At 52.0% G+C, this 26,971-nt stretch overlaps 1 protein-coding gene across 1 annotated transcript in view; it reads right to left on the bottom strand.

Moving 5' to 3' along the window:
• The window catches only part of LOC119109497 (integral membrane protein GPR155), a gene marked incomplete in the record, with an annotated part of 68,651 nt that extends 42,360 nt beyond the window's left edge, over positions 1-26,291 (bottom strand). Inside the window, 11 exon segments of the mRNA XM_037233126.1 lie at positions 314-522; positions 4,006-4,245; positions 6,189-6,348; positions 7,695-7,816; positions 8,095-8,372; positions 8,680-8,849; positions 15,441-15,560; positions 17,011-17,159; positions 17,990-18,055; positions 19,412-19,538; positions 26,116-26,291. Coding sequence (XP_037089021.1) covers positions 314-522; positions 4,006-4,245; positions 6,189-6,348; positions 7,695-7,816; positions 8,095-8,372; positions 8,680-8,849; positions 15,441-15,560; positions 17,011-17,159; positions 17,990-18,055; positions 19,412-19,537 — 1,640 coding nt within the window.
• Positions 26,292-26,971: the final 680 nt, after the last annotated feature.

Below are 26,971 nucleotides of genomic sequence, written 5' to 3'. Positions count from 1 at the left end.
AGAGAGAGAGAGATATATATATATATATATATATATATATATATATATATATATATATATATATAATAGCAATGACGCAAATAACAGCATTAAATTTCCAGTTAGATGACGCTATAGCAGTAATTCTATGACGGTTGCATGAAGCACCTAGCTCTTTTCATAAAATGCAGAATCACGCCAAGCACCTACAACATGTACAAGCCAACGTATTCCACCGTTCCAGCGCGCATGCCAGCCTGTCTTGGCAGCGTGGGCAGGCACGCACACAGTCCATGGGCGGGCGGCGCAGCCGTGCTGGCCGCTGGGCACTCACCCCCAGCCGAACAGAAGACTGGCCGTGGAGAGGCGGCGCACCACGCCCACCGTGTACCGACTGACCAGCGTCAGCGTCACGGCCAGCAGCGCCGCCCACACCCGGCCGGCGAACTGGCCCAGCGTGAACATCACGTACTTGAGGTACAACTGCCACGGCACGGCGTCGTCCAGCGAGTACCAGAACAGCGCGCCGATGGCTGCCAGCAGCTGCCGGGACGATGTGGAGGTTAGCGGGGGCAGGGGCGCGGCCGACACGGACTCACCGGACCCAGGTCGGGGGAAGGGGTCTGCAGGACGCCGGATGGGGAGGGGGGCAGGGGCGCGGCCGACACGGACTCACCGGACCCAGGTCGGGGGAAGGGGTCTGCAGGACGCCGGATGGGGGGGGGGGGCGGGCAGGGTCCCGCCGGACCGCGGATCGGGGGGCAGGGGTCCCGAGACCCACCAGATTGGAGGACAGCGGTCCGCGGGCACAGATCGGGGGAAGGCAATCTACAGGGCTCCATATCGGAAGCCAAGGCCCACGGGATCCAGATCGTGAGACAGAAGCCTGCAGGACCCAGGCTGGCAGTTAGTGGCCTGCAGATCCTGGCTGGTAGGCGCCGGGTTCGAATCCAGGTTGTGCCGTGGCTCCTGAGCGGTAGCATGGCCCCTGCAGTCGGTGGGGTCCATAAAAGGGATAAATCAATAGGCGTGAAATCTCTGCTTTTTGGACGTTCTCGTGTGACAGGAAGCCCGGGAACATCGAGGCTGCAAGCAGATATGGGTCCAAACTATTTCTTTTCAAGATTGGTATTTGGATCCTAAATTGTTCAGTTCAGCCTTTGCTGAAACTTTTATGCGAAGCCATAGTCCGAGTCATGGTATTCTAGAATATTTGTGTCGACCTGAGGGAGCGAATTTTAGTGTCCTAGGTGTCCATAAAGTCCAGAGTCCATAAAGTTTAGAGTCCGGTCAATTCCAGCTGGGCGCAGCCTGTGTCTGGCTGGTTCTTCAGTAAATGGGTATCCCCATTATCTAGAAATCAGGCACTGCACACGAGCTATTGCCAAAGACAATTACTTGCCGGTGCGGAATAATGCTCGATTACAGCGGAATCCGATCCGGTTCCGCATTGGATTCAGTTTTGAATGGATCAGGACCAGATCCGACTCTGGTGGGTACTCGGCTACGTCGTATTGGGGACAGATCAGTAGGGTTTGGGACATAATTGGAAAATACGCTCTCTGGCTTGGAAATTATCCGATTTACGGAATGCTTCAGATGTTATCCACTACCAAGTCATTTCAGCATTTAATCAAAACATCATAATGAACGAACTGCGTGTGCTTGCGGTAGCACTTAAGGAAATGTTTTGAAACACCTGATTCGGTTATAAATATATCGCAATCAGTTCGTCAATCCAGTGGTGTAACTGTAGGAACGATATCACCAACATCGGCGTTGTCACTGCACTTTGGATTCTTAGGCAATTGCTTATTTTGCGTACTCACCATCAGTTGCAAATAATTGCAAAGGTATGCTAAAAGTTCAAGTATATTTGTGTTTGCCGATAGCATAGAACTGATCTATTTTCCTCAGAAGAGATGTGAAATCGGACCCAGTTTCAGAATCGCGTTCATAAAGTCTGCACCGGAATTGAATTAATATTTATTAGATTCGAAAACGATTCAATCCTAATCTCAAGGCGCTCAGGTCTGCAAAGGTCTGGAAACTTTTTTTAAAAAACAAGTGAGGAAGCCTCAGTACTTGACTCAATGGGCCGAAAAATTTTGCGCTTCAGCGGCACAGCACAGCGTTTTGGGAGGGAAAGCGGCACAAGATCGAGGGCAAACCACATTTCGTGCAACACCAAGGAGGATCTAGAGATGATTTAAGGAAAACACAGACAAGAGTACTGCATGAGTCCGTTTGACCTTGAAAATGCTACTGGCCTTTCCAAAATGACCTGTTCTCATGGGGACTATACACCGAGACATTAATCACAGCAACGAACTTGTCTGTAGAGAAGAGCCTATGGGCAATGAGCCGGATGCAGTGAGTGGACTTGGGTGCCTAACACAGATGCCCACTAGTGAATATCCATAACAAGCTCGTAAAATTTACTTGGGTAACATTTTAAAGAGCCTGCTTGTCCCGAAATGCTTCGCTATCATAGTTATCTTTTGATCGAAGCCAAACAGTCGAGTCAGACAATTGCTGCACAAATATGTAACCAAATACGAAGCGAATAACTAAGGTAGCACGAGCAAAACCATGAAAAACAGTCAAGTGTATATTCAATGGACTTGAGGTTCACTTGTTGGAGAAGACGGAGCAGAAGGCATTTAAAATTGATTTAGCTTCGGTCTTGCGCTGTTTGAAACTGGAACGCAGGCCATGCGCAAATTGACCTCATTGCGTCGTTCCACCAGGCGACCGTAGGAACAGCAGCCATGCGTGGAACCTGCCCAGGCTAAAGATCCGGATTCCGCTACACAGCCACACGGCCTCAGCGATAAAGTTTAACGGGCAGCAAAGATCGCAAGCCAGACCTCCATCGCTGCCTTTCGTGTTGTGATTATTAGCCTTCGCCGCATGAACAGACCGTAAGCTGCCCCGTGCCACGTAATTGTGTGCTGCACGCTCCCTCCTCACGAAACGTCTGGCCTAAAACGCTTGCCGATACCTGACAGAATTTCCCACGCCGCCAACACTGCCTTGGCGAAGTACATTGTACAGACATCACTGTTAAGCTGCGATGCAACACGCGCAGCGTTCCAACACGTTGTAAACAGCATGCGAACTCGTCATATGTTGCCGACGGCTGTCATAGAATGGTATACGCGGAGCGCTGCTGGCGTATATATAGTATGATATAGAGCATACACGTCATATGCATTGTCACTAAAAATACGCGCATGCGTATTACAACGTTGAACTGTGGCATTACTGTGGCACATGTTGACAGCGAATCTAAGGAGCCGCCACCACGAAAGAGACATAATATTTTGGACAACTGGAGGAGATGGTAATGGGCGGTCAAATGCATTCACCATGTCCTTTACCTGGGGCCCACCCAAGCCAGAAACACGTAATTGGTATTTTCATTATTGTTTGACATCGACTGACACTTCACATAAGTATGTGGCTATTACGTGTCCTTTGTCAGAGACGTAAAGCAGTAAATAAATAAGAACGAAGAGTAATAAGGGATAATATATATATACACACATGCATGCAAAAACAACTATAAGACAACCTTTTTCTAAAAAAGCATGGCTTCGCACTCCTCTCACGCCTGTCATGAATGACACGATGTGGGGCTCACGCAAGCCAGCGACACGGGATATGGTACAGTTACATGGGACCCACCTGAGCCAGCAGTACGTGGTCTGGCGCAGCAGGCGGGACCCACCTGAGCCAGCAGCAGGTGGATCGTGGTCTGGTACAGCAGCCGGGACCCACCTGGGCTAGCAGCAGGTGGATCGCGGACTGGTACAGCAGCCGGGACCCACCTGGGCCAGCAGCAGGTGGATCGCGGACTGGTACAGCAGCCGGGACCCACCTGGGCCAGCAACAGGTGGATCGTTGTCTGGTAGGGCAGCCGGGACCCACCTGAGCCAGCAGCAGGTGGATCGTGGTCTGGTACAGCAGCCGGGACCCACCTGAGCCAGCAGTACGTGGTCTGGTACAGCAGCCGGGACCCACCTGGGCCAGCAGCAGGTGGATCGTGGTCTGGTAGGGCACGCGCTGGTGTTTGCGCGTCACGAGCAGCACGGCGATGACGCAGGCGAGCGTGGCGGCGCCGACGGACGTGGTGTAGAGCACAAAGTGGCGCAGCGACGACACGTACTCAGTCACGTTTACCACGCCAATCGACGCCATGCGAGCCGAGAGCAGCATGAACGGCGTGGCCAGGAAGGTGCAGGCCACTAGGGCACTGGACAGCTGCCGGCAGGACAGGCCCTCAATCCAGCGGCCACAGTGGAGGAAGGAGCAGGCCACCAGGGCGCTAGGCAGCTGCCGGCGGGGCCAGGCCCTCAGTCTAGTGGTCACAGTGGAGTAAGGCTCGGTCCAGCCCTCACGCTTGACAGACCACGCATATTTACGATCACAGACCACAACACTATGCAGGTTTGAGTAGCACGAGCTGCATTATTTTAAAAGGCGCGCTTTATAATACTCAGAAATGTGTGTGCGTACTTTGTGATCAGAGCTGATTTCACTGCAGCATTGCACATCGGCGTGGGTTTCTCCCATTAATAAACTCTCATTTCGCGGGAGGGCCTCAGGGGCCCGTAATGTATTTCCACATCATATCGATTCTGAACGGTTTCAATCGCGGTGATGAAATTTTATGCAGTTGAGTTGACATTATTTTTACATATGTTAAGAAGATGGTGAAAGTGTTGACGTTGGTGGCTAATGATCTTTGACCTTTTTTCTGAGTTCATGTCGGTGAAGTTTTCTCAAAAGTGATTAATAGCTCTGGCACTAATTAATGACTAATAAATGAGTGATTGATGTCCAGGGTTCGTATCCTTGTTTTCAGGATTCGAATGTTTGTAAGATTTGAATCCATTTGAGTCGTGCCAGTCCAATTTGTCAGCTCAAGCGCGAGCGCTGTATCGATAAAACGTTGCCTGCATAGCTCTCATGAAATACGAACTCAAATGCATTGGTGGGATATCTTGGTATCGGTTCCTCCACGCGTCTGGATGTGTTAGTCCCGGTTTGTTGTCATCTACAAGATGGCAATGACTAGTTCTCACAGCTGTTATCATGCTATTGTCTCACGCCGCCCAAAGTGTCTTGTTGGCATCCCCTGCCTTGCACTCAAATATCGCGACAGTTATATTGCATTGCATGGCGGGACCGGTCAGTGTAGGAGACAAAACACGTGACTCCGAGGGACCCATAACGCAAGTTGTGTCTGGCATCTGACCAATTATTGAACGGCTGATGTGGTGCGTGTACACTTGTAAACTTGTAGCGCATGGTGAATAATGCAAACACCTTTTCATGGCAGGGGCTTCATAAGCCGTCTGTAGTAGTGCACGACATGCAATGCATTTTCCAATTCCCATCCAACAATTTCATGCTTCTGCGTTGTCCTTGGCGGCATTTCTCGTCCGATTACCGCCGGTTTGTCTTTGCCCGCGGTATGGACACAGCGTCACTAGCCACCACTTGAATGCGGCATGCGACGCAAATGGCCCAGCGTGCCGAGATGGACCGACAACAGCTGAGGGGGGGGGGAGGGGGAGGGGAGGGAGGGCATGACTGGGACCCGTCGCGCTAGGCAGACAGGCACGAGCTGCTGTGCGGCTCATTATGTAACCGTTGCGGTTCGGCAACAGGAGAGCGCGTAAATTGGCTCGGTTCATAGAACTGCTGTTTTGTTGAGGTGAAAGGAAGTGATGGTTATATTTGGGTGGCGGCGTGAAATTGGAAAGCTTATGTGAGGTGTGCCTTACAATCACGCTGAGGCTATGCATCACCCACTCATAATGCAGATTAGGCCTTAAATGGCTTAGATATTCCGCATATATATATATATATATATATATATATATATATATATATATATCGCCATCATACAACAGCAATCCGCGGGCAACAACAGTATATGAGATTCTTTAAGCAAGACGTACGCACGGTTTTAAGCGAAGCTACATCAGGATAAGAACATGGAAAGTGTAGCACAAACCAAATCGTGGATTTTACTGCAGCAGTTACCGCCTCTCATACCTGGCGGTTACCGTTTTCATATCGGGGGGCAGTGGGTGTGAATCACTTTGACGCGGCATTTGCCCCAGCTGCGCCGCTTTCGGTGGTAGCGGCGCGGCACCGTACGGCGGGCGAGTCCACGACGCCGCCGCCGTCCTCACCATGTCGACGTCGATGTTGTAGAGTGTGGCGAACACGAACACGCCGGGTGCGGTGGGGAATGTGCCCAGCAGGAAGCCGAACTCCTGGAAGTCGCGGATGTGCTCGCCGGCGGGCGGAAAGTGCACCAGCAGGCCGCGGATTATGAGCGGCAGCAGGAAGCTGCGGACATGCGTTCGTTTCAGGGTCAGCCACTCTTCCGCCACGCATGCCAGACAGGCTGCGGATGAGGAAGTGGTGAGCATGCAACCTGTTCTGCATTAAAAGGCTTCTAGAACCTTGGTGATTTACTTGGAAAAAGCGGTGACGTCAATGCAATGTCAATACAAGTTTCCGCTCTCTAAAATCAACACCGAAGCTACGTTTGCCGTGAGAAGAATAAATGATTTGAGCCACACAGAAGCTGCCAGTGAGACAAGTTCATAATATCGTCGTAACCAAGAGACATCTACGTTGGTTAGCACGCGCCCGGGTGGCCGACTAGATACCGTTCGCTCTGGTGGGGAAGGGGTCAATTTGATCCCCCTGAGATCTCGGGAACTAAGGGAGCTAGAGACACCAAATTTACAGGATGTATTGACCTGTACGTGAACTCATTCAGGTGGAAGTTTCAAGTTTCTAGGTAATGACCTTCGGGTCAAAAAAGTTCAAACAAGGTCAAGTTCCAGGTTGGTCTCCAAAGTACCTCCAGAACGTAGATAACCGTTTCTAAGCAAAAGGTCACATTCTTATATAAGGTCAGTGACCTTTTTGACCTTTTGAAGGTCAAGGTGACCAAAGTAATACAAGATTGCTTTGAGTTTTGCATTTGACTAAACGACACAGATTATACTAGGCAGTATGTTCCTAAAACAAAATGTTAACCTAGGTCACATTAGGTCAATGACCTATTCTGACCCGTAAGAAGTCCATGGAAGATGAATAATGCGGTTCCTGCCATCAATAAACTCGAAATGAGCACTAGAAACTGTCCCATACAGCAAACCCTAGAGTGATAAAACAGGTTGGTTTTGACCTTAGTGTGACATTCATACCTAACCTTAGGTAAATGTAATTTACTCATTCCACTGTTGTGTTGCCCAAGAAAGCATCTCAGAGATGTATGGCTTCCTCTGACACTCTGTTGTTGGATCAGATTGAATGATTCCCTAGAAACTGCCTGCCCTGAAACCAAGGTCTCAATTTTACCTGCCATATGTCAGCGACCTTACAAGGTACATTTAAATTTGGGATGCTAAACAAACCGCTATCCAATTCCCTACAGTATGCAAATTTTGACGTGGCTACGCCGCACCGTTCGGACACCATTTTGGAAAAACCTTCGGGAGGTCAATTTGATCCCCCCACCCGAGCGCGGATTAACCATAGGCATTGGATTATGTTTCCAGGATCCAACCTTCACGCGTCTCATTGGTGACGCATTTTCTGGGTCTGAGAAACGTTATCGCGATCTTGACTTGACTCGCGACTTGAGATACACTCGTCACCAGATATACAGTCATGCTTACCATTTGATGGAGATAAGGAGCACGGGCACTAGCATGGCTGACCCGCGCATGGATTTGACCTTGCCCACCATCTGAATACCGAGCATGAACAGCGCCGATGCCGAGAACGCTTGTCCGAGCACCTGAAACGCAGCGGCGCAACCTTCAGTCTCATCAGAGAACCGCGGAAAGACACACTTTTACAAATGAGGCTAATGACACGAATCCGGTACGCGATAACAGTGGCCTTGACAAAGTGTCAGACCTGTTCGCGCCAATCGCTCGGAATACTCGTAACACCTGGCGACATACGGGTTACCCAAGCGTGACGAACGCCCCTCGCGTCTCGGAAACGTGGGGAGACGCAAGGACGCGATCCGAGAATAGACGGACAACTCTCGCGGCCGCGGCGGCCACGCACCCTCAGAATGCCCTCCAGAATATTGGGCAGGCACTGTTGGAACACGCCGTTGGCGACGATGCCCAGGAACGTCATGAACACGACCGGGTTGGTGCCGATCCCGGTGAGCACGCGGTGACCGGTGGACCACCAGGGCGCAGAGGCCTTGGAGGCCGACCTCGTTCGCTGCAGCTCCATCAGCACGAATGCCACCGGGTTCAGCATCATCAGCGAGGACGGCGCCGCCAGGTACAGGTAGCTGGCGAAGTCCGGGTGCGTCTTGGCGTATAGCGCCTGCACTGTCGGGCCAGTCGCGGGACAGATCAGCGGCGCCCCAGAACCCCAGCGATGCTTGTCATCAGGTGCACGTGATTCGTACATGTAGTAACAATGTAGATGTTCATCCGGACGCCGCAATCGGAGACATGAAACTGTCCGACAGTTCGTCGTTACGGAGATCATCTCGGGACCATGTCGTCTTGCTTCAAACGTGTATGAGCGGATCGGGACCGACGTACGACGAGAACGGTTCAACCAGAGCAGCCGACGAAAACAAAATCAAAGTTATTGCCACGCCTCAATGGCAATGTTGCGAGAAATTCTCACCTAGAGGGTAGCCCAGCGCAAAATCGTTGGACTGCGTGGCGAAAATGCCATAGAGTCCAGCCCGTCCCAAGTTGGTGGGATAGGAAGCAGCAGCTGTCACGACGACGACAATGACAAACACCAGCGCCTTGGCACCGTAGACGATCATGAGAAAGCCCCAGTTCACACTCCTGAAAGTCAGACAAACGTGTCAGGTTATCTTTGCACCGCTTTGGTGATGCTGGATAGGCCAGGGCGATGCGAGACAGAAATGAAACGCCAAATCGTTTCATAAACTTATCTCGCCAACATCAGTTTGAAAATGCCAATATTACTTTATGTCATCTACGTATAACTTAACTGTTTGCCCTGACCTGATCGCAATATATACCTGAAAATGAGCATGCGTTACGATAAACGATATTGAACATCTGCACCATATGGATGGTTATCTCAACCAACGTGCGTTGCCCAGCTTACGTCCAAGAGCTTATAGCGTAGGACCTACTGAGCCCACGCTTTCTCACGGCTCTCCACGATCCCCACATCCGATCGTTGTCTGGCGTGATATCGATGCCTGAAAGAACGGCCCGAGCAATAAGCCCTGTCATTTGTGCGTTGTGTGTGTAGTTAAAGATAGCAAATTTTAATGGCGTAGGTCGTAGATAATGTTATTTTATGACGGCCTTCCTGCGTTTTTACATTCCAAATCATGTCAGTCGAATGATTAATGGTGGTTTAATTGGTCCAAATTAAGATGAATAGCCTGTCATTGACAGTTACAGGTATCGTGCTCATTACCTGCCTACGCGTCACGCATAGTGACACGAAAAGTCACGGCATCTACAGTTGGCGGCGGTCTCTTAAGTGCCGTGGGCCGGTCGTATCACTTGGGAGACATATAAAGTACATAAGTAAAATTTCTGCGTCAACGGTTTGCTATGGCTTTAATCCACGTGCACCTTGAGGCAACAAGATGTTAGCAATATAGCTGTACGGCATGTAGTATAGCGATGAAAGGGTTGCGGCTTATATGACAGAATGGTGAGCTTTATAACTTAGCTGCAAATAGTGAACTTTCGTGTTACTGAGAATATTTCGCGCCTGGATCGTAATTGGCATGGCAGGCCGTCGTGCTTGAGTGGCTTTCCACGACACGTCATTCCAAGGCTGCTACGCAACCTTGGACTAAGGAAGACACACAAGCAAGTTTAAAATGTGACCGGTTCGCTTCAGCCCAAGCCGTAATGAACAGCGTACGCCAGCTGCCAGTTCGGCGAATCCCTGTAGACTTCCCTGTTGTGGCGGTTTCCGTGGCCTATTTTTCCACCGCGGCCTTCAAGCGACCAAACCCTGTCCGTGACCGTGCGGTGGTAATGAGTGCGTCAGTCAGACACCGGTGCTGCGGGCTCAGGTGCCCCGGGCGCCGCCAGGAGCTGCGGGCCGACGCGCCGGCACCGCTGCGCTTGTGGTCAACGCCCGCCCACCCACTGGGGCAAGGTCAGCCTGGAGCTGAGCCGGGCGCGCCTTATCTCGCCAGCCCGCGCACGATTCTGGGTCAGCGCTGGCTGTAGTCGGAATGGTGTCGGCTGCGGTTGCGGTGAGCGCCGCACAATGCCACCAATGCCCTTCGGAACGGCGGCGGCAGATCTTTGACCGTCGGAGAGTGCGTCCGCGTATTGCTCTGAAGTAACTGCTAGTGCGACCCGTCAGCATGAGGCTTTTCCACAGGCAGAGCATGGTTCAATAAAACGTAGCCAACAACGCACACTGTTTTGAAACTGAGCGGTGTAGGAGCGCCAGATGGGAAAGAGTCCATCCACCCCAGGTCGCGATACATGAGGTGTTTGTGAATAGCAGATATCGATAGGACTTTGTCGTTTGTGGAAAATGTGCTGATGTGGCGCGATTTCGAAGTGCGTTGGCCCGTAGTTTGGTGTGTGTAAAGCTAGGCCCAGGCTCATCACATCCTTGCAACATAAGCGCTGTATTTTCTCTCCTATCCGCCTCTTGAGCGTCCCTAGTCTAGGCTGCAGTTACCTACTCACGTAGCAGCCTTGACCAACTCTTCCTCCCTTTGCTAACGTGCATCACTCCGTCTTCCCTCTCTTACGGAACTCCTCACGGATCGGATCAATCCAGGGATTAAATAATCGTCAGTGGGGGCTGAGCCGGACTGTGACATGTTTGAAGGACATGTCTCAGTTCAGTTGGGGTCCCGGTCGGTAAAAACTGCAACCAAAAAGCTGGCCATCCCAAACGGTATGCAATGGTGAGAAAACGTAGCAGCTTGGCGCTTTGTAAAAAATTCAAACGTGTAAATAAAACCAATATACAGGGGTATAATTTCGTATTCAGATAGACGAGGTGGGATCCCAGCATTGCATCTTCCCCTCCCCCAAACGTTGCAAGGGAAGTGCATTAAATCCACGGAGAATTGCTCTTTATGTGAAACTAACAGGAGTTTAGTCCTTTTGGCTTGGCTTAGTCCTCCCTCACTGAGATCCTGAAACCACATACTTGCAAATTCAGAAGTCAATTGGGCTTGCCCGAAACGCTGCGGAACAAACGTCGATCTCGAGGAAAACAAACTGGCACAAACACGTATTTGAAAGTACCATGGGTGTTTGGCTTCCATAGGGCTATGGTCCTTGCAATTACTTTGACGGAATTATTGTCAAAATACCAATGCCAATGTGACATAAGCTCCACCACAGGGACGGGGTGAGGGCAGACATCCTCCTCAACTTTTCTGTAAAAGCGGACGGTTCTCGCCGATTTGATGGCAACTGTAGCGTAGCTTGTAATAGGGAGAGTGGTCCGCGCAAGTGATGACAAGATAATTCGCACCGTACGTACGCTTTACCAGGTAAGCTTTTCACAGTTTTCAGTTGAGAGCTGTAATTGAATTGCTTATCACTGAATGACAGTTGCTATCAAACGAAAACGCACTAATGTAGATACTATTTTATAACACATTCGTTTGCCCTTTGAAACTGAAGACAATTTATTCAAATAGTATGCTCTGTGTGCTCTCCACTTCCTTTTCTCATATAATTTTGATCGGCATGCCTCATTGGTACGCTACTGATTTGTGGGCTGGGTTCGCCACAGAGTGGGACAGGAGGCATTAGTTCTCCCCAACTCTCTACAATTGAACCTTTCGCCTTAGGCCCGTTTAAAAATAACATTTCATCATGCTATCAATTGTGCTCATACCCTATCCCTATTCTGGGCGGGGAACGAATTCCATCCCTCGGATTTTTCGCAAGGTTCTGCGTAACAGTTTGCAGCAGGTCGTTAAAATTATGTGAGTTTTTCGAACATGTTTCTAAGTACTGTGCCAAAACTTTGCCTACATGGCATGCACAGGGGTAGCTCCGGGGTCCGGTTACGGGAGGGCCCTCCAGTAAAATTTGGCGATCATGCCAAAATGGTTTTCTCCTGCAAATCATACGTACTGTCCTGTGTTTATGGGACACATTCAACGTTTCCAGTGGATAAGCCAGCTGCATCAAATAAGACAATGGGTCACACTCCAGTCAGGTGTTCCAACTCCCCTTTGGAAAGCTAAAGACACCTATGACACCTGTCAATGTATGATATATGGGCACCACACTTTATTATAGAGCCCACCAGCAATGTGGCTGATGATAGTTACTTCTCAGCCGGCCCTCTTTTAACGCACCTAATACGCACCCGGACTCTGCCTATGTCAAAATGTTGGCTTTTTCATTTGACCATTTTTATTGTCACTTGGTTTTGCAGCTCCTGGATGCGATCATTAATTTTCGGTCTAAAATTTGCCCACGATATATCAATTTCGCAATCAGCATCTTCCAATCTGTGTTACCTGCCTCAAAATTGGTTGATAAATACGCCAACTGTATGGAACCAATAAACACTTTCAGTTTTGTTTGTTCGTCCCTCTGGTGATTCTGTACAAATAATGCCCGAAATTTGTTGCTATCAATGTAGATTTCATCGAGAGAAATCAAACGCCATTTTGGATTGCAAAACCGCCTAGTACTTCCGAGATCTCAAAAGGCGGGTGGGGACCCCTTTGCACTCGCTCGAAATGGGGTAGCGGGGAGCCCGCCAAAAAAGGTAACACCATCAACACGCGTTCAAAATGCAATCCGCCTCGATTCCTGCCACGTGTCATGCTGCCAAACACCAACCACGACTCATAAACCGTAACGTAACAGCTTTCTCAAGAAATATACATCCTCAGCGGTTTTGCGCCGGCATGTCTTCCCTTATATATATATATATATATATATTATATATATATATATATAAGGGAAGATTTATATATATATATATATATAAGGGAAGATTTATATATTTATATACATATATATATATATATATATATATATATATATATTTATTCATTCATATATGTAATATGTATGTCTACATATATCCCTCTCTCCTTCTGTCTGCCTGTCTGTCTGTCTCTCCCTCTCTCCCTCTCTCTTTATCTCTCTTCCAAAAGGCTTGCACATGCCGTTCTGTGCATTAAGTTCATTGAGTTTTGCTTTCACCGGCTTGTTCGGCCAGTGAGGGCCGAAGGACACACGTTTTTGATGCATTCTTCTTAATCAGTCACGGCTTTTTCACGTTCATGCACACTAATGTTCTGTGCGGCATGCCCATCAGCCACTGCTACTTGGTTTTAAAGGCATGTCAGCTGCAATGGTTATGCGCGCCCGTCAGCCGTACTGGGGACTCTGCACCGTATGGTTTCTTCGATATGCTGTTTCCTCTACCACACGATTTGGACCCGATCTGGTGCGTATATCCGTGAAGCATGCTCAGCACCAAACATGCTAGAGCTAAACATGTGTTATGGTAAAATGCAGCTATCTGTCTCAGTAGTTATGGGCACTAGCTGGAGCTAGCCGTCACCAAAGGTGCGCACGAACTGTTGGGGACTGCAGAGCCTTAAACGTGGTTGATGTCTATGGGCTCGACCTTAAGCACTTATCAGAGCAGACTGCTTTGTCATGCAATTTTGAGCGATCGTGTATCTTTTCAGGCATTAAAAAGTTGGTTTGTAATGGGGATTGCTTGAAAAGAAATGTCTAAAAAATTTAATATATTCACCCGAACTTTGTTTTATGGTGGAACCGCTGCAAATGGACCATGGCAGCAGCTCACAACGTACAGGGTTTTTACCCAAAAAGATACGTTGGTAGGTTCAACACACATAAAAGTGTATGTTTCGTTTTGTCAATCAGGCAGTCTTTTTCCTTCTAGCAATTATGTTGTTTACAAGAGGTTGGTACAAGAGAGGTTGGTTGGCAAAGAGGTTGTTTACAAGAGGTATGGTTGTTTACAAGAGGCGAACCCGCTCGAGCGAGATATAGCGAACAGTCAGAAGCTTTGAGCTCGAGTGGCTCGGTTCGGCCAGAACCAGCCTCCTCGCTACCCACTGAAGCTAACTGGTGGTTAATATGATCACGGAGCCTTATGGAACAATGATAAACATCATTTAAGTGTTGTGTTGTTCCGAGGTTTAAATAATGTGATATGCAAACCCACTGCCCGGGCGTGATTTTCCTGAATCATCGCATTGTCCAAACTATGGCCTTTCATGCCTTCACGCAATTTACAGTTCGAATAGCTTTCTACATTTCTGATTAACATCGCAAAGGCAAAATTCGCACGTTGCCAAAAAGCTGCGCGACACGGGTCAAAGATCAGGCTCAGCTGCCGCCGATTCGGCGCGGTGGCGGTGCAAGACCAACACCGTTGGAACGGGGGGGGGGGGGGGAGGGAATGACAGACGTGCCGGCGGAAGTACCGACACATGTATGCAACTGGTTAAGTGCTCGAACATAAACCATGGATCAAGCCATTTTGGACGTTTTTGGCTGTGTCAGATCTCGGCGGCGAAGCCAGACAAAAGCGAAAAAGACTGCAGGGATGTGAAGACGTCTGTACCGTCTGCGAAACCAGAACGGGACCTCAACACAGATCAATCTATATGCGCGCCTGCAGCTGTCTGGGAAGCGGCTGAAGCCACGTTTTCCGAAGCGCGCCTCTCACGGCTTAATCACTGCCCAAGCTGACGCCCCATGAGCGAACGGCGCATAAATTTCCTGCTGTCACGCAGGCAACATTCGTCGTGGTCGATGAGGTCCTCGATTTTGTTTGCAGCACGGTTTCCATTACATAAGACGAATCGCATTTCCGGGACGCATGTGTGGAGCTGGCTGGTATAGGAGGGGGGGGGGATGGGGGCGTCTAGGCCACGGCACCACCAGACCATGGCCGCCATGCCTTCATAGCTGAGCTCCTGGCCTTCCGACCTCCCGCCGGTCCAGTTTTTATTTGACGTCGGTAAACTGCCGGGCACTTTGGAGGCGCGTGAAGGCCTTGAGAACATCTGGCCTGGCTTCCACCGCAGTTGGCCCGATATGTTGGACGAGCGGTAAGTGGACCCTAGCTGAGACACTAAACACCCGTCGATGACGAGCCATTCGCAGACGCAGCCCCCTGTCGCGTCGCGTCCCCTGGAGTCAGCTGCACTTCCGTGCGCGGACACAGCTCAAACGACGGTGTGATCTCCGGACCGCTGCGCTTATGGATAACATGGTTTGGTATCGTGTTCACCAAACATGACGAAATACTGTATACAAAATGCGTGGATAATGTAGGCTAATTGACGTGAGGGACATAGGCTCCTGCCCCCAGGCAGCCGCAGCTCAGCAACAAGCGAACCTCCTATCTTGTGAAGCGAAGTCGGTCTGGTGACAGACGGGCGCACTTACTTGAAGTTCAGGTTTGCCATTGACAAGAATATGAGAGCCGGCAGGACGAAGTTGCCGACAAACTTGTTCAGCCCGGACACCTCGCTCGGGCGAATCAGCCCCGTTCGGCCGGCCAGATAGCTGCAAACCAAGCACCGAGTCACCACCACAGCAACGACGAAACAGTGCGGTTGTGCAAGCGAAACGAGAAGCTGAAATACAGCGCATACAAAGTGGCCGCATGTTTCGCGTGGATGGCCCAAATGTCAGGATTCTTGCAGCGCATGCATTGTTGTGAGGACACTTGCCATGCGACGCTAGTACAGAAATTTCGACTCAGCGACGAATTATCAGCTTGTTTGCTTATGCGTCACGTAACGGTTGGCATGACTGCCCTGTTTCAGCTTGGCTATTATGGGTAGCTGCCAACAGACCATCAAAGATCAGCCCTCTCACGCACATGTCTTTTTGCACAAGTCCGTTACGCACGAGTCAGCGCTCCCCCTGCTGACGCCCCCCCCCCCCCCCCCCACCCGCCCGCCAGAGCCGCACCAACGGATGTGTAATGTCAATAGAACATTGCGTGGCTTTGTAGCCTACATATTTTCGCGAGTATGACGATTTTTTATTCAGACGGTAATGGGAAGCGTGTTTTTCTGCCAACAAAGTCACACATTGGTGCACATCTTCTTAGCCGCGGTTTTATAACAATGTCGGCCCTACACTTACGCTCGTGGACGGCGACCTGGGCCCGCGTTGCTCCATGCGCTGCTTGTCAAGCCGAGCAAGCTATCGACCCGAAAAACGGTCACGTCTGACCGGCCTCGTTTTGATTTAGCCGCCAGCTACGCAACGGGTTTACCGTCGGCTGGGGCCTATTGCCCAATGGCACCGGAACGCCATCAGAGCGCAGAGCCATGCAGCCCGGTGAGTGTGACAGCACACGGAGCGTCACCCGTCCAGCCGCGGCTGTCGCCAGCCGGGAGCCGGCGTCGCCGGCTGGCCGACACTGTAATCCACACGTAATGCCGCCCATTGTTCATCGGTGTGACACCTATCAGCGTGCTGGGCGAGGCCTCCTTTATCAGCGAAGAACGAAAGGCAGACCGGTAGGAACCACCCGCCGCTCAGGGCCGTGTCATCAAGGGAGTCTACGCGAACTGTCCCCGGTAGGGACCACCCGGCCGCTCAGGGCCGTGTCATCAAGGGAGTCTACGCGAACTGTCCCCGCAAGCCTGCCACGCGACGCAAGCGTGAGTTTCCCCAACGGAGCGACAGACGTACCTGCACGGGGTGACAGGCTTACCCGCACGGGCTGACAGGCCTACCCGCACGGGGCGACAGATGTACCCGCAAGGGATGGCAGACTTACCCGCTCGAGGCGACAGACTTACCCGCACGGGGTGACAGACGTACCCGAACGGGGTGATAGACTTACCCGCTCGGGGTGACAGATTAACCCACTCGGGGCGACAGACTTACCCGCAAAGGATGACAGACCTACCCGCTCGGAATGATAGACTTACCGCTCGGAGCGTCGGACTTACCCGCAAAGGATGACAGACTTACCCGCTCGGAGCGACGGACTTACCCGCAAAGGATGACGGCAAAGCACTCTGCGATGGCGGGGGCCAGCCTCTCCAGGGTGGAAGGTCCGTCCGAGTCGGGCGCCAGGCCGGGGTCCAGGTCATCGTCCGTGTCATTGCCGGCGGCGCGTCCCTCGCTCGCCCCCTCCTCCGACTGCAAGGCGAACTCGGTCTCATGTGCGGCATGACGACCGCTTCCGGTTGTCCCAGTCACTGACGTATTTGTACGGTGCAAAAGGTAACCATAACGAAACATCGAGAGAACAATGCCTGGAAATCTCTCCGAGCTATCCGCCATCCGAGATGAAACTCGGACTGTCTGAATGCCGCGAGATCACGCTATGTGCAGGGCGGCAATGGCGGCACATTTCACGGCCTCTGCTGCCGCTCAACCTGAAAATGGGGCACCGGACATGCGATTGTTCCAGTGTCGGGAAGGTTCGGGCTGCGGTGGAGAGCAGAGTGGTTAGCGAAGTGCTGCGACTCTGCCCCGCCCATGGCGCGCGTGTGGTGAGCGTGTTATCTCGCGGCTGCAGACAGAATTTGAAGTTTGTGAGAACGTAAGCGGGGGGCATAAATCGATTTGAATGGGCCCTGAGCCTCGATCAGATGACGGTGAAAGATTATCCCCGCAGAGTTACTGGGATAATTGGATCCTGGCAACAAAAAAGCCTACGGTTAATCAGACACGCAATCCCGTCGTCACCAATAATATGTTCATATTTTGGTGAACTGAGCTCCCAAACTATCCCAGATAGGTACAAATCTGCCGCACCTGTCAGTGGATCATTGCAACACATTTGAAGTCGAACTCCCGATGCTCGGTCACATCGCAGACCTATGAAATCACCCGTCGAGGCTGTACAGTTATGTCTGTTTCTTTATGCAAAAGACAATCCGTGTGGTCTTTTCCTGTTGTGGATTATTTTCGTGCATTTCACTGATTAAATTAAAGTAAGTCTTGTCAGCGGGGTCTTGACTTACTTTGTTAAGCTGCTTCTGGGGCGAACGGCAGGGTTTTGGCATTTCATGTTCACCGTAGTGGATCACCTGGAGGGAAAAAGCACGTTTACTCAAGGCGTTTGTCAGGCGAGTTGCTCGAAAGTTTAAGAGCCAGGGCGTTCGCCGATGCAGAACAAGACAAACAAGGGGGGCGATAAAGCACAGAGCGATTTAACGCTACTGGACACCGCCACCAAACAAAACACTTGAACAAGCTGGAGTGACGACATAATAGACACGGTTACAGACCTTGCGTGGGTTAGTCGGAACTGCCGAGACGTGTGTGAGTCGTTATGAAGTAATGTTGTTTTGCTATTAAAGGGAAACGTACCAAACGGCTCTCCGAATCAAGGGACTATGTATTCTTTAATCAGATATGGCTGGCGAAGTAACATGACGACATTTGACGATCTCTGGGATGGACTGCTTAAATCCTGACTTTTCAGAGTCATGTCAGCACCAAAATAGACGGCAACATGTTATGCTTATCATCTTTGCTAAACTGGTGTCAAACGATCGTTCCTTATTGGAAAGTCAGGGATATCTCACGTTGCTGCTTGCATAGAATGATATCTGTTCAGATTATTTACATAACGTTTGTGATACCCACAGCTTGCGGAGATGGCAATACAAATGTGAATAGCGTATATGAACTTAATCAGACTAACAAGTCAGGCCGTGATATTTGACCTTTGACCTCAGACCACATCGCATCGCAGACCACTGCTCGTTAGCACTGCGACAACGCAACCAGTGGACGGGGACATGCTACTATCGTCTTCTGCGGTGGCGGCCCACTCACCTGCGCCGCCAGACGCCGTCACCGAGACCGCCGGCTGTGATCTGCAGCAGTCTACTAGCGCCGATGGTCCGTGCCGGGGCATGCTCCCAGGATCTGCACCTGCCCGCCCCGCGCCGGAGCATGCTCCCAGAGCCCGCGCCTGCCCGCCCCGCGCCGAAGCATGCTCCCAGAGCCCGCGCTCACCTGCCTCGCGCCGGAGCATGCTCCCATGGTCCGCGCTCACCTGCCCCGCGCCGGAGCATGCTCCCATGGTCCGCGCTCGCCCGCCCCGCGCCGGAGCATGCTCCGGGGGTCTGCGCTGGCCCGCCCCGCGCCGGAGCATGCTCCGGGGGTCTGCGCTGGCCCGCCCCGCGCCGGAGCATGCTCCGGGGGTCTGCGCTGGCCCGCCCCGCGCCGGAGCATGCTCCCAGAGCCCGCGCCTGCCCGCCCCGCGCCGGAGCATGCTCCCATGGTCCGCGCTCACCTGCCCCGCGCCGGAGCATGCTCCCATGGTCCGCGCTCGCCCGCCCCGCGCCGGAGCATGCTCCCGGGGTCTGCGCTCGCCCGCCCCGCAACGGAGCATGCTCTCCGGCCCGCGTCCACCCGCCGCTGCTCACACTCACCTCCTCTGTGCATGAGTAGCCGCCGGTGAGCTCGAGCCGGGAGCCGTACCAGACGGCGTGCAGGTAGCCGGCCCACAGCAGGCCGCCGAGCGCCGTCACCACCAGCAGGAAGCCCGGGATCTGCATGCTGTAACGATGACGCGAACACCGCTCAGATGCGCCCAACGTGGTCTGTGCGGACGCGGCAGCGAGGCTTCCACCTGACGCGAAGACCGTTCAGATGCGCCCAACGTGGTCTGTGCGGACGCGGCAGCGAGGCTTCCACCTGACGCGAAGACCGTTCAGATGCGCCCAACGTGGTCTGTGCAGACGCGGCAGCGAGGCTTCCACCTGGCGCGAACACCGCTCAGATGCGCCCAACGTGGTCTGTGCAGACACGGCAGCGAGGCTCCTCCCTGACGCTCGTGTCATCAGTCCCTGTCATTGTCTCCCTGCGCTGTTGTGGGTGCACGGATAGGATACAGTACACGTGAGCGAAAATCGGCATTTCGTACTCAAGGAGTGGTGTCGTAGCAGCGACATAGACTGACCCATGAATGTAGAGGTGGCGTTATTAATCATAATTACTGCCGTGGAATGAAGTGGCAACGCCCCCAAGCTCAAAATAATCAAAAGCATACATATTTTAGAAGCCTCATCGACGCAGGCAGTGAAACGCACGACTTTGCTTTATCTCTATCAGATTTGACTTACTTTATCAGACATACTTTATCAGATTTGCTTATTTGATGAACTGGATTATTTGTTATACCCAATAGGGCATTGGAATCAGGAGCAGAGTTTTGCACTGGTGGCATGATCATAGTAGGAAAATTACGGGTACGGTTGAGAAGCCAATGCAGACAGCGTTACGTGACCGTCACCTCTCGGAAGTCAAAACCGGAGCGGGAACATCCGCCCTAAGTTCACCCAGAGCACCTGCACATCAGCCGCGCCGGACATATTCTCTCACGGGTTACGACAGGGTGATTTAGGAGTCGCGCGACTGCTTCCGTCTCTGATTTATCGCTGGTCCTGGAGGCGGAACGTGTAACAATGCGAGAATCCCACGCCACGGACTGGCCCAGCGACAACGAAAAAAGCTTCTGGACCAGTAACGCAGTGCATGCATCCAAGCCCGTCGGTCCGTGCAACCGTTCATTTTGTTCCCTATTCTGACAAACCCCTACGTTCCAAATTTTTGAAATGATGCTTCCGAGTTTTAGTCAAAGCGGGCCACAAATCTCTACCATATTGCGTGACTGGCTTACACGGCGGTCCGTATCACCTAGCTGCCCACCGCGCACAAGAGCAGCGTGAACACCGTGGGCAAGATGAGAACCGTCCCAAACTTTCGTCGTTCATTGACAGAATGACAGCCGGGCGTGTTTCCTTTTCCGGCCCCATGCGGCCTCCGTTTGAACACCGAGCACTGCACCGGACACGGTAACAGCCACGCTGATGGGGGGCGGGTCGGCCCGCCCAAACTACGTACGTCGGAACAGACAAAAACCTCCGCCGGCGTGCCGTGGTGCGAAAGCGTAGCGGTCACCTTCTGCCGGCGTCGCGTGACTGGCGGCCTTCGGCGGCGGCTCTCCGCCCGGTGCCCCCGGGCCAGCGCCGACGAGCCGGTGTGATGACCCACGAGGTTAGACGTGCCTTCGTGGAGCCGGCTTTACGACCCTCACGGGCACCGTCGGTTACGTCATCGACAACTCTGCCCCTATCGTCAGTGAGTGGGCGGGATCTGTCGTTGCTGGTGGTGATCCTCGCGACGCCGCTGTGAAGGAATTCCCAGCGGCCGAGCATTCCCTCGCCCAATGAGAAGGCTCCTTCACAGTGCGTTCGGTCTGTGCGAGCTAAATGTTCGATGTAATGACTCAGGATCTAAAAGAAGCTCGCAACGGGGTGTTGCATTTCAGCCACAGTCAATTTCTGGCTGGTGATTGGTTCCAGCGCTGGTTTCTCAATCTATCAAGCAGCAGGGATGTTTTTAACGGTCCGGTTTCGCTCAGTTGTAACGCGACCCTAAAAGTCGCGTTTCCGAGTTGGTATGGAGATCGGTGAAGCATCTTAGGCCCACTGAGAATTGTCAGTGAGATCAACACTCTCAGATAGGGTCCCGCCGTCTTGGACGCAATGAAGGAAATCTCTATGGGTCTAAAATGGTGTAAAATCAGAAATCCCCAGGAGAGGGTTTAAAGGGTTCAAATCCATTTGTGTCGGTTGAGGTACGTCCTGACGACAGCCTGCCGCTGAAAAGTTCTCACAAAACGGGTACGTCCAAGTTCATAACATCGGCATGCAGCTCGGCGCTTATTAATTGCTTCTAATGACAAAACGTGGCTTGACGCATCATTAATCAAGCCTCTGGTCACAGCTACGAAGGTAATGAATATGTCAATCAGCGAGCAATGGGCCACCTGCCCAGCCAAATCTGACTTGGCATCGTTCATGATCTTGACATATCTGATAAGTAACGTCATCACACCGATGTCTGGCTGATCAGGCATGCTCGATTTTCTACACTGTTTGCGTTGAATTGGACTGCCAAATGTACTGTCCACATCACCTAAGCTAGGAGCATGCGCTGCAGTAAGATTACAGCACGGCCAATATGGAACTGTCACGGCACACACGCGTCCGCGCCGTGGCGTTGATGGTGTGCCTGCAGGCTCCGTGCAGCCAGAGCGTTCGCTATAAAGCTGCAATGTTTTTAAAAGGGCTTATGAGATTCGAACCGGCCGGAGCGTTCCTCCGTCGTGACGCATGGGGTGTGCCGACGGCTGTAATCGCAGGCCAAGGCAAACGTCCGCCGTCTCCGAGCCGTGCCGCTCCAGCATCGGACCGCGCCGCCACACCGGCGGCACGACGCGGTCACAGGCGCTGGCCGCCATCGACAGCGGTTCATGCAGGAGCCGGTCGTCAGCTTTATGCGTTAATATCGGGTGTTCTTTTCTGGGGAGGGCTGTTTTACCAATTGCGTTCCTTTCCGGGTATGACTGACGCCAGGAGCTAGACTAATTATCGCATGTTTTACAAAGCATACGATGCTTCTTCTGTTTGTTCTGCAACACCACTTGCGAGCTAATTGTGGCAACAATACATCAGTACCCTCGGTCCCATGTAAAGCACTTCAGTGACATTGAAGCGTCTGGAGTGAAAGCGTCTCAGTCACGGTAAAAATTCGCGGGAGTATAACGCCCCAGCGAGGAGACAGAGCATAGCATGGTGTTCACCGCACTGTCGGTCCCGTCACCCGCGACCGGGCACTTAACCGAGCACTGCTCCATGTGTATTGTGTCCATGCCGAGTGAGGCAGCGTCACCGTCGAACAGACAGGTTCTCGCCTCCGCACTGGCTGGAGTTAAGGTCCGCTCTGACCCCATCGAGATCCGACCACGGACCGTTGAGCTGTGTGTCACGAGGACGTTTGCCAAGCTGTGGTGAATGAATTAGAGATCGCTGTTGGTGCCATTGATCCCAGAAATGCTGCCTTAAGTTGGCTGACTTGGAAAGGAAGATTGCAGGCTAATGGACCTCGTAAGACAATAAAGAAACCGCACCGGAGCTATGAGCTGCATCTCATTGCAAATTAAATAGATAGTTTGCGGGAAGATAGACGACCATGACCCAGGTCACTTGGAGAACACCGGCGAGAAGGATGTACTGCCAACCATTGTCACTACCACGGGCGTAGTCTTGCAAAATAATTTGGGGAGGGGGCTGAACAGTGAAAAATGACCCAGCTCACCTCCAAAATATGCCAACAAACAGGTTTCTCCTCGGATTTTACCTACTTTCTTCCCAAAATCGAAGTAGCTATACCCAAGTTGGGATGTGGTCGGGTGGGAGCTGAAGCACCGCTTTCCGAATTGAATAGGAAACTGCACCATTTATCACTGGTGCCACAAACCCAAGGAGGTCAGGCCAATTCTCTTTAACTTTCAACATTTCATTGACCCAGATTAAAATTAGGTTACATCAAAAGTGAAGATTAAAATTAGATCAAATTAATAGTCAATATTTAAATTAGATTAAATTAATAGTGAAGATTAATATTTGATTAAATTAATAGTGAAGATTAAAATCTGATCACCCAGGGCAGCAAGGATTATTGTAGGACAATGCGGAGGAGCAGGAAGACGAGCTTATGAGGCCCCCGGGCAGGGAGCGCGACAACGCCGGCCAGCTTTTCTGCTTTCACGAGACGAGCCGGTGTCGCGCGTCCCGGCCCCGCCTCGGACGAGCGACAGCGCGGCCGCGCGGTCGCGGGTCCCGGTCTCGGGTCGGACGAGCTGCGGCGCGGCCCGCCGCGCTGTCGCGCGTCCCGGTCTCGGGTCGGACGAGCTGCGGCGCGGCCCGCCGCGCTGTCGCGCGTCCCGGTCTCGGGTCGGACGAGCTGCGGCGCGGCCCGCCGCCCTGTCGCGGGTCCCGGTCCCGGGTCGGACGAGCTGCGGCGCGGCCCGCCGCGCTGTCGCGGGTCCCGGTCCCGGGTCGGACGAGCTGTGGCGCGGCCCGCCGCGCTGTCGCCAAGTCCAGCTCCGCCACATCTGTGTGACGTCGGAAGGGGCTCATAGAGGTTCTGTGTGATCGGCTTGTGGTTGGCTCAGAAGCTAACAACCGGTGGTCTGAGGGTGAAGACGTACTCACGAGGCTTTGGATAGCGGGGATCTGCGATCTGTGCTACGATTTTGTAATTTAGATTTGGGCATACATTTTTTCTGATACGTTGACAGCTCAGATCAAAGGGTAATTGTGATGGGACAAGGTGTATGTTTTCCCCGAACTTGACTTCGCCGGGAGGTTTTGGAATGCGAACATTTTTCGAGTTGGAGAATGCATTAACAGTGGTATGGAGGTTTTGATGCTCTAGAAACTTTACGCGTTGATACTGTTTAGGAAAAAACACCAGTCTTGCATTGGAATACTGTACGGCTAACGCGAATCAATATGCTGTTGCTCCGTTCTGAACGTTCTCGTCTGTTTCGGACAAGCCTCGCCAAGGCGTGGAATATGAATTCATGTGCTCGCTTTGATCCAATAAGCGCACCTTCCTGTGTGAAGCAGATTTCACCCTTCCTGTAGAGTTTGTGCACCCCTGTTCTCCTGGCACCCCTGTTCTCCTGGCACCCCTGTTCTCCTGGCACCCCTGTTCTCCTGGCACCCCTGTTCTCCTGGCACCCCTGTTCCCCTGGCATCCCTGTTCTCCCGGCACCCCTGTTCTCCTGGCACCCCTGTTCTCCTGGCACCCCTGTTCTCCTGGCACCCCTGTTCTCCTGGCACCCCTGTTCTCCTGGCACCCCTGTTCTCCTGGCAGATCACGTGCGGACGCAGCTGACAAGTGTCGCGCCCTGCGTTGGCTCTGATATTCTGCGTGTATTTATGGGTCACCATGTTTAGGAAGAACATTCTTGACATCACGCTAGCTTTTCTCTTCACCATTGCGTGTAAAGGCGTAAACACTGGCATGACGAGCGAAACAGAGCTCTGAAAACATTGAGTCGTCTACGAAACAGGATATTGTCTGGCGTTCGGACACGATTCCGGTGTACGTAGGCGATCGCAGCACTAGCTTATATAAGCATACGGTTTATACACCAATCGCAAACGTATTCGGACTTAACGTGTCCGTGATAATAATCGGAACACAAGGAGTACTTCATATCGGACACAGCGGTACGTGCACGCTGTCAGAATTCAAACGTCTACTCGAAAATGCGTGAAATATTTTGTAATCGAGTGCTTGATTATTCAGGACACTATGCGTTCATGGATCAGTTCTTCATCCGGTCTTCCTGTCACCGGCGCTTCACGACGCACTCAGATGCTGAGGCTATATAGCGTCCCTGCCTCTCACCCCGGCAGGAAGGGCGGGCACTCAGATGCTGAGGCTATATAGCGTCCCTGCTTCTCACCCTGGCAGGAAGGGCGGGCACTCAGCTGCTGAGGCTATATAGCGTCCCTGCCTGTCACCCCGGCACGCTAGCGGCGGATACTGCGGGGAACTGGATCAATTCGGCAGTTTTTTAATTTGATAGGGTCAATTTTCCTTGTTTCCTTTGTTTTAACTCGGTTCGTTCTGTAGTTAGTACACAATGAGTGTAGGTTTATATTCTATACAGATGTTATCAGAATCAGGGGATAGAGCAAAGTAAAGCAGTCAGCTACAATGTGCTTAACACTGTGCTGCACTTACCAAATTAGCCTCCACTGTGGTGAGTGTGAGCGTGGAACTACAGTATAATGATTCGGAAAGTTACAACATGACGACCATGCAATGTACAGTTGTGTGCGTTACTAGCAATAAAAACGTAATACTACGAGCCGTTTTGAGCGGACTTGTCTTTTTCTTGCATGTTTTTCATCTTCTCGAGATTCGTTAGCCACAACTTATTTGATTTCAGCTGGTAAGGTTTGGATTGTAAACGTTAGCCGAAACACCATTCATATCCACCTATGGTGAGAGCTAAAAGACAACCTTAAACCAGACAAGTCGCTAGGAAACAACGGCATATGCTGTGTTAAAATGTGTTATGGGCGCTTTCCTCCGAACTGAACGTATTAGACCTCAAATATGGACCTCAAAAATGAGTTTAAATAACTAGCAAATATCTATGATATTTGTGTTTTGCTTAAACAGGTATCGTAAAGTCATTTGTATCACACCATCTGAGTTTGAGAAAACATGTCGTTAATCGTCTCTTGCGCATGATTATACTTGCCTACGAACTTGCAGTGAAGACCTCCAACAATTGCTGTTCTTCTTGTCTGAATCCCTTCACTCCCCACACTTTTCTCTCACTCCCCACTGCAGAACAGCGCGCACATCACTCTGGCTGAGCCGGTGCCTGTTTCGGGCCGTCTGATGACCGGAGCGGCACAGTTCCTCTTCGCTCCACTCTCCGCTGTGTACTGACCCGGGGCCGCTGGAGTGACGGCAGTCGGACCGGCGGCGGCCGCTGGACCGGGGCTGCTCGAGTGACGGCGGATGGGCCGGGGACTGTCCGAGGGACGTCTGCTGATTGGGGGCCACTGGAGTGGCGGCAGTCGGACCGGCGGCGGCCGCTGGACCGGGGGCTGCTCGAGTGACGGCGGATGGGCCGGGGACTGTCGGAGGGACGTCTGCTGACCGGGGACCGCCGGAGTGGTGACCGCCGGACCGTGGGCTGCTCGAGCGACGGCGGATGGGTTGGGGACTGTCGGAGGGACGTCTGCTGGCCGGGGACCGCCGGAGTAGCGGCAGCTGGACCCAGGGCCGCCGGAAGGGCGCTCGCTGGACTGGGAGCTGCCGGATTGGTGGCGATAGGACCGAGGCTGCCGCGAACGGGTGGGACAGGCTGCTGCTGTTGCTGCCTTGTTCTCGTGCAGCTCAAGACCTGTTCTTCACCAAAAAGCAAGGTCATTCCTAACTTGGGAAAACCAGACAGTGCTCATGTGACAAAGACGTACTTCCCACAGCTACCCACTCCAAATTTTTACGACAATGGAGGTTTTGGGAGCTTTTGAATGACGCAAGACGCCCTGTTACGCCAGCTTCTTATTTATTCAGAGCAATGCTGGTAATTATTACGATATGTA

Source organism: Pollicipes pollicipes, unplaced genomic scaffold (assembly GCF_011947565.3).
Source record: "Pollicipes pollicipes isolate AB1234 unplaced genomic scaffold, Ppol_2.1 Scaffold_7231;HRSCAF=8579_pilon_pilon_pilon, whole genome shotgun sequence".
Lineage (NCBI taxonomy): Eukaryota > Metazoa > Arthropoda > Thecostraca > Pollicipedomorpha > Pollicipedidae > Pollicipes > Pollicipes pollicipes.
This window is presented reverse-complemented; position numbering and strand designations above follow the sequence as displayed.